We start from the raw sequence: 8,505 nt of genomic DNA on the forward strand, positions 1-8,505 counted from the left end.
TTTTCAAAAGATTGGAATATTATCGCTTGAACGGAAATATTCGGAATTTGATCTTTAAAAAGGGTTATGAGCATGCTTACGTATATTGCTTGCATTACTTGTGGTATAATATTCAGTTGGATGATCTTGTTAGTTTAGTTCCAAGTTTTCAATGAATGATTTATGATTACGTGTGAAGTCCTACAGCGGAGTCAATGCATGAGAACGAGACACGGAAATTGAGAAAGTTAGAAACATGGCACCTAGGGTGTGGTTTATGAAAAGGCGTGTTTTTGAAAAGGGTGAAATGTTTTGGAAATCGCAATGTGGCCGGACGTGGTAGCCCATTGTGTGGTGTGTGTTTTGTATGCCAATGGGAACTCGGGACGGCGGAACCATTGTGAGGATACTCGGGAGACCGGAACGGCAGAACCGAGGTTGGGTGTGTGGCTTGGTTATCCGTGGAGAGGAGCCAATGCAATGTGTGCCAATGGGAACCCGAGATGGCGGAACCATTGTAAGGATACTCGGGAACCCGAAACGGTAGAACCAAGGTTGGGTGTGTTAAAAATGATTTTGAAAATGTGATATGGTTATGAAATGTGGAAAATGTTGACACGGTCTACGAGGAGTCGCGTAGGAGAAACTCAGAAAATCATGGACACCAACGTTAGTTTGGATAAGGAACGTGGATGTGTCATTGTCTATCAAATATGTTTGAACTATGTGGAAATCCTTGATTTTATGGCTTAATGTTTGTAAGTTAAGGGTTAGAGGGTATGGGTTATTCTATTGAGCGTTCTAGCTCACGGTGTTACCTTTTGGTGACCCTGACATATTATATTGGTGGTGACGCCGGTATAATATGTCAGACCTCATAGACGAACAGGGTGAACTCTATACCTTGGAGGCCTTTGGAGCCGAAGAGCTAGCCCGGATGGAGGAAGAAGCGGAGCAGTAGTTAGGAACCCTAGTTCCCTCCTTGTTTAAAAGTACTCTTGTAAGACTATGTGATGTAATAATGAGCCAGACTCATTTGTTTTTGTAATAAAATGTCTTATTAACGTACCCAGAATTTGGGGGCGTTACACCTCCAATGCCTAAGTTAGTCGATCTGCTTTAGAATAGAATATGGACTGAGTATGAGTTTTGTAGTATTTGCATTGCATACCTTTGTAAAGTGGAGGTGTGATCGTTATATATGCATCTTGGGAAGAATCCCTTGGGATTGGGACTCTTAAGTCTCATCCGCTTGTGGCGGGTATAGATAGGTGTTGGAGTGTCCTCATCACTTTAGGACTCCCCTGACCCTTATCAGGTTTGAGGAGTCCTTTCACCTTTGGACTCTACAATTGTCATCAAGGTTAAGAGTCCTAGCGGTACACAAATCTTTGTGGTTATCCTTTGTGGACCGTAGCTTGATCTCTTCTGAGGAGATAAGGCTTACAGTTGCTCTCTGAGTTCCCTTCGTGCATGGGTTTCTCACGGTTATCCCTTGGGATTCGTAGCCCCATCCCTTGGGATGAGATAAGGCCTTGGCTATTCTAGAAAGGGGATAAGAGTCCGAATCTTCTCTGAGTCCCCTAGACTGTACGAACCTCTCTTATGGAGTGTTTTATAAGTCTCTGGCTGCAGGTTTGTCATATTTGCTGAGCTCACCTGGTGAGCTGAGCTCGATATCTTTCTATGAGTTGTGCTTATGAGCTGACCTCCTTTCTTGGGCTGGTAAATAGAGGCTTGCTCTTATAGGCTAGATTCCATGTTCTGGGGACTCTAGCTTGACCCCTTAGGGCTGTGCTCACGAGCTCTTTGTTTTGGGCTGACCTTAGGATGACCTTTGCCCCTGGGCTGGTCCATTGAGCTTAGCTCTTCAAGCTAAGCTCTGCGTCACTGGGTCTCCTACATGGCCCTTCGTATTGTGCTAGGCTTCCTAGTCTGGGCTGACCTTGGGAAGTTATTTCCTACTTATCACCCGATAACCAATTCCCCTTCGCCAGGCCTTTTGGTAAAATAATACCATCCAACACCTCCAGGGGCTTCTTTGACAGAAAACTGATTGAGAAATGGCCCCTTAGACAACGGAGTTAGCCCATTTGACATTGCTCCCCAAAGAGCAGCACAACCAATTAAAATACACCAAGAATTGGGTACAATTTGCCCAGGAGCCAGACCCAAGAAACTCAAAACATCCCTAACCACGGCAGGAAAGGGCAGGCGAAGGCCTCCTCTAAAGCCCCAGTATAAAGGCACGTCTCGTTTTCAACAAGAGAATAGGCTCACTCAGAAGCAGATGGTTTCCTGAGAGTTACAGAAATAGGAATTAAATACCTAACCCTAATGACAGCCAGTTCCTCATTAGTAATCGTTGAAAGGATGTTTGAAGCAGAAAAACAAGGACGCCCATGGGAATCCCTCGAGGAAGAGAATGGAGGCGAAGAAGGTTTAGCACTACTCGACTGACCCTTGTCAGATGAAACCCTAGCACTACTGCTACGGCGCATTGAAACCTCCTCCTCCTTGGTCGATTCTTCAGCATTCAAGATGGAGGAAAAATTATTGAAACCCTCTTACATTAGGGTTGCAACGGAGAACCGTGGGTATAAAGAGGCAGACAAATAGAAGAGGTGTCGAAAAACCCTGTTCTGAAGAGCAAGAGAGTAAGGGGCAAAATCTTCTATAATAGGGGAATGCAGATTGATACAAGAAAAACCAATCAACCTAGCACAGATGAACTCCCTCGGAGCAACCCACTTTGGGTTCGCAACCTCTACACTAGAAGGGGAATCCAGTTTTACGACAAAAAGAAGAATAGCGCAAGAGGGCAGAAAACAAAGCCAGGAAAGGAGGACGTACCTAAGGAGAAACAGACTCTAAAGGAACAGCAAGGAAGATTGATGTAGAAAAACCTCATAGAAGAAATCGCCTTGATCAATTCGAACACTCTCCTGCTTGGGATTAGTTTGAACGAGGAGAAGCTCAAGGGCTATGCTTCAATACTGAGAAACCCTCTTCGATCTTCACCATCCACCTCAAAACATAGGAGTAGCGAAGATTTCGCCACCTGTCCCACAACATGATCTACGCATTTAAAACTTCCTGCAAAAGAAAAGGGCGGTAACCACCACATAGGACTAACCTATGTTTCCAACCTCCAGGGAAAAGTTGGACCTAGGAAATAGGGGAGTACCTTATAAGTATAATAGACCTAGTAAGGTCAGCACCGCAAGAATCACAACCCTGGGGAGTAGGGACCAGTCTTACCTAGACCTCTTTAACAAACCTTACCTGGGATAGAGTCAGACCATACAAGGTTAGCTCCGCGGACGAAGCTATTGTAGAGGTCTAAGGACCAGCACTGGTCCTTAGCTGCATAAAGAGGAATAATATTCTGTCATTACCTATGGAATATACTTATTCCAACAGAGAGACCTCTTAGAGATTAGATAGAGACGAAATCCCGTAAGATAAGCACCAATCCCCCTGGAATACACAATTAGGGATGGATTAGGATTCCTAGCTAAGGCAGGAGTCCTACTAACCTTAAACAAGTAATTCGGAATTCACGTGAAATAGTCCAACAAGGACTCAACCTCCTATCAAGATGCCTATAAATACAACAGAAGAATACCAATCAAACGTACGCAACACATTACAGAAAATCTCAATACTCTCACTATATAACAAGTACTCTACTGACGTAGGCATCGGAGGGTGGTTGGTAAGCCACCACACCGGTGACTTGAGCTCTTATATTGTTTTGCAGGAACAGATCAGGGCTGACGACAAAGCTGATTCATCAGAGAGTTTGTAAGAAAGTGGAGAGATAATGGGTAGAGATAGGAAAGAGATACATAGGTATTTATATTCGTAGGATAAAATCATTAGTTTAAATATTTTATTTATATTCTTTTCACCAATAGTTAAATTAACACTATTAATGTTATTAACGAAAATCGGGTCTTTTCCTAACGGTCCGGTATCCTCTGTTCTCGTAGGCCGCGTTGGGATCATGTTAACTCTTAATTCAATCCCTTCTAAATGCAGGAATCATACAAACGGGATCACGAGTATGTAGGATTGAATCATATAAATTCCCAAGCACGTGATAGGGGAGAAACGCAAGTTTCTTTAGACAGTTCAAGTAGTAAAATATACCAATATTTCCAAAAGAAAAACTCCAATTACTAATATTCATCTAGTCTAATTCTTACTACATAGTACGTACTATAATCTCATAGCACGCAGTCATACTAACGTCATATGGTGATTACAATTTACAACTGTGAATAACAACGAAGTACGTATTATCTGATGAGTTTTACCTAAGACACATGATTTGGATGTAAAGTGCAAAATCAAATGGTACCCAAACAATGATTCAACAACAAAAGAAAAAACACTCTAGCTATTAATTAATTAATCTGTTCCATGGGAAGGCAAATGGTTCAAATCCCCTGCATTTTTCTCCACCTTACGCCCTTCACAATTATTCACAACCACCACCACATGATCATCATCAGCCCCATCTCTGTACTCCTTGAACCTAGCCACCCTCCCCAACTCCTCAACTTCCTCAATCACAAGGTCAAGCCTGGCCACCGTCTCCACAAGCAAAGAAGCAAAGGCCGCAAACGGGAGCGCTTCAGAAAACTCGAGGCTCATGATCGCAATTTTACTCAACGTCGGCCTCAACACCTTCCTCTCGTTCTCCTTGGCTTGTTCAGAAGCCCTTCGGCTTTTCCACTCTATCAAGGCCGACGAGTCGGTCTTGAAGCTCGATAGTTTTGATGAGGGACCAAAGTGCTTTTCGAGCTTTTGTGGGGCTGCGGCGTCCGCAGCTGCTAGGTTGGCTAGGATGTTGTTGGTGGATTGGTTTGTGTTGGGGCCGAGGAAGAGCCGGGGTTGGGATTTTAGGGCGGTGTTGAGATCAGATAGGGATTGGTGGAGGTGGTCGGAGAGGATTTCCGGCGAGCATTGGCGGCGGCTTCTTATGCTTTCAGCTAGTTCCTTAAGCGCTTTTGATACTTCTGCTGAGAGTCGGATGCAGGGGTCTTTGAAGAGGGCACGGACCGTCCTCGGTGTCTGGCATAGCAAATCGAGATCAACCATAATTGGATGGGTATATATAGATTAAAAAATCATGTAACAAAGTCGGTACGAAATGATGAAGACCTACTTTTCGTAATTTTGCTTAACTTTTCTTCATAATTTGTGTGATTAATCCTTTGGATCGACGAGAGAAATCGAAAAAATATAAAAAAAAATACCAGTTATTTAGTTTTTTTTTTTTCATTTTTCAGTGACTTTTTTTTTTCTTTTAGTCATAATGGCATACTTTTTAGGCTCCTAACATAGAAACAAATGATTAGTCCAAAAAATAAAATGTGAATCCAAAAATTGAGAAAAGATGAACACAAAAATGCGGAAACAAAAACACCAAAAATATAGTGTGAACTCATCAGTATTTATAGAATGTGAATTCAACAACAATTCAAAAAAGATGGCAATTAATTAACATGGTGTTTTGCTACACATACCAATAAAATGAAATAAATCAAAACTGTAGGGGTGCATGTAAGTAATTACCTGAATCTCAGTTTGCAAACAACCATGTAGAGCAACAACAGTATAACCAAAATGGCGAAGGCCACATCCCAATTTGACGTACTGCTGCCATGGAAACCTACAATGCCATGAGTGCCTCGGCTCCCAACTTGCATGTAATGCCTAATCAAGAAACATTTATACTAATCACTAATCAAATTGAGAAACTGCATCGATCGAGGTCTCACTTTGCTATTACAATCATTTATCACTCATACATGTAAGGGTGGCTGGTTCAGTTCGGGTGGAACTTAACGCAGTATTCTCTTTGATGTGATACGGCCGGTCAATATGCAATGGTCTTCTCAGAAGTCAGAATTAATCAAAACGAAGAAAACTAAAGAAATTAATTAGTTACCAAAGTCTCATCTATAGATTTTGAGTCCAAAACTGCCTTGTAACCCTTGTAAATGGGATCTTCCGATGATTTGCAATCTTCGGTTACTTTTGCCTCCTCCTCACTAAAGTACTCCTTGACGCATGCTGATCAAAGTTGCCAAGTTTTATTATGTATTATGTAGCTATGCTATACAAACACAAATAATAAAACGTGTAGCTGAATTGTGTCATGTGTGCTTATCCCTTTGCCATAGAAAACCCTAAACAATAAAGGACCATTCGATATCACCTTTAACTGCGTAAATGTCACAAGAATTGATACGAAAATTCAGAAAGTATGTCATTGAGAGAATAAATTAGAGAACTAAACAGATGAAACGGGTAATAATATTCACTCATTAGGTTTCAGTTATTTTCAAATAAGTCATGGTGACATCTTTTTTGTTGTCGCAAGCCAACGAAAAGCTAAGCATCGATCATTTGCATGTCTCTCTAACCATTCATGTATTCTCCCACTATTGCAACATGGAATTGTTCATTGATTCTCAGTCAATGAATGATTCCATATATTTTTTCAGTTCTGTAATTTTTACACTCAAAATGCTGGCTCATATTTTTGTAGAGATCAAGCAATTAAGTTTTCCAAATTGAGAATTTCTCAGTCAATGAATCACCAATTAATCACTACACAAACGTTAATATTTTGCAAGGTCAAATCCATAAACCACTACTATAATTAATAGGATACGTGCATATGTACCTTCAATTGATTTTGCCAATCCTTCAAGCTTGGAGACAGAGGAGTTATGGAGCTCCTCTCCAGACCAATTCGGGAAAACCAACAAACTCATGAGAAGACAAATTCCACAACCAATGGCGATAGTGTAAAATCGGTCATGAGCTATTTTTACCACATCCTCCACACGGTAGCTGGACACAGTTATAAGATTGAAAGTCAAAAGAAATATCACCACACCATAGTCGTAGTTCTTCTTTATGTATGGCACGAATCTTGTGTATGTGGATGCAGTTCCTGTACGTCCAATTAATAAACAAACGTAACAGCGAATTAATATTGAAGAAAGATCAGAAAATTTTCTTAAAATCTTGAAAACTAATATCAATTGAAAGCATAGTTGAGAACTAGCTAGTAGGAAAGGAGCCCGGCCCGATTGTAAAATGAAAAAGTTGCTGGTCATATGATTTTTGTATGCTTGTAATCAATTGAATCAAGCTGTTTCTCATAGGATTTCTAATTACCAACTTAGTACGTACCAAAAGAGAGAAGAATCTTACCAATGAAAAAAACAGCAGCTCCAATGAATATAGCTCGAAGAACCCTACCAGATTCTTCGGCAACATACCCGATCCCAAATGCCAGTGATCCCGCTAACAATGTTCCGAGTCCTCTATTCAATCCTTTGCACAGAGTTGCTCCTATGATTCAAACATCAATGATCACTAAAATTTAGTCTTGAGAAAAAACAAATTAAGCAATTATTGGTGAAAACTGAAAAGAGAAGAATAAGGCCGCCGGGCAGGATGAGATGATAATTTACCTGCGGTGAACTCAAGGACTACAACCACAGTCATGACAGCCCAAATTGAGTTCTGTCCAATCCCTTTGAACAGTGGCTCCATTAGATACAACAGTGAGACCAACGTCAACGACAATCCGACTTTCAATGCGTGAATCACTCTCCTCGGATCGTCTCGCCCTACCTTCCCAATTGTTTCCCATGTCGATCCGGGCAGTTTTCTCATCTTCTCTCCGAATATCACCAAACGCTCTTTTGCGCAATCAATCTTGCCTCTCATAGACTCTGTTTCTCCGGCCGTCACCTTCTCCATGCCCATAAGAAACCCAGAAAACATGCCTTCACAGGAAACAATTGGATATGAATGCGAATGTATGATCAATGATTGTTGTGACTATGCTAAAAAAAAATGGCAATTATAACGCCACAGAACATGTATAGTTTTTGTTATAGATTTGAGACAATGAAGCTATGTATCTATATGGGCAGTATCAAAACAAGAAAAATATGTCTTTTTGTGACTGGTGATGAGTTTTGGGTATCTTGTACCACCCTACCTCTCTCCTTGTGAGGCAGTGCTTCCATCAGACAGAGATACCTATATATGTATGAGAGAGAGAGAGTGGTGTTACATCTGTTCACATGTTCCCCATTACTGCTGTAGGGGCTTTCACAAGGACATAAAGTCAACCTAAAGAGGAAATCCCAACCTTAAAGTGGAAAGTTTTGTTTCTAGCAATTTTCTTTGTTGAGGCCTGCTTTCCCCCACCACCACCCCCCCCCCTCCCCGGCCCCACACCTTATTTCCCCTATTACCCCTCCCCCCTCCCTTCTCCTGCCCCCCCCTCCGATCATTTACTTTCTTTTTTCTTTCTTTTTTCCTCTTTATTTTCTTTTTTTTCTTTTTGGCTAATTTTTTTTTTCGTTTTTTTTCTCTTTATTTCCTTTTATTTCCTTCCACTTTGAATCTTTTTTATTTTTTTATTTTTTAATTATTTTTTTTATTTGTTTCTTTTCCCATTTAGCTCCCTTCTTATTTTTTTTT

The 8,505-nt window shown here is 41.0% G+C and overlaps 1 protein-coding gene across 1 annotated transcript; it reads right to left on the minus strand.

Annotated features, from left to right (window-relative positions):
* Positions 1-4,139: 4,139 nt before the first annotated feature.
* Positions 4,140-8,063, minus strand: LOC131308504 (aluminum-activated malate transporter 12-like). The gene is made up of 6 exons (XM_058335447.1): positions 7,482-8,063; positions 7,219-7,359; positions 6,683-6,955; positions 5,942-6,066; positions 5,566-5,706; positions 4,140-5,061 (listed from the first exon to the last, which is right to left on the minus strand). Exons 1-6 carry the CDS (start codon positions 7,795-7,797, stop codon positions 4,396-4,398), a joined length of 1,662 nt encoding a protein of 553 aa, XP_058191430.1. The 5' UTR covers positions 7,798-8,063; the 3' UTR covers positions 4,140-4,395.
* Between the last annotated feature and the right edge of the window lie 442 nt (positions 8,064-8,505).

This window comes from Rhododendron vialii, chromosome 11a (assembly GCF_030253575.1).
Source record: "Rhododendron vialii isolate Sample 1 chromosome 11a, ASM3025357v1".
Lineage (NCBI taxonomy): Eukaryota > Viridiplantae > Streptophyta > Magnoliopsida > Ericales > Ericaceae > Rhododendron > Rhododendron vialii.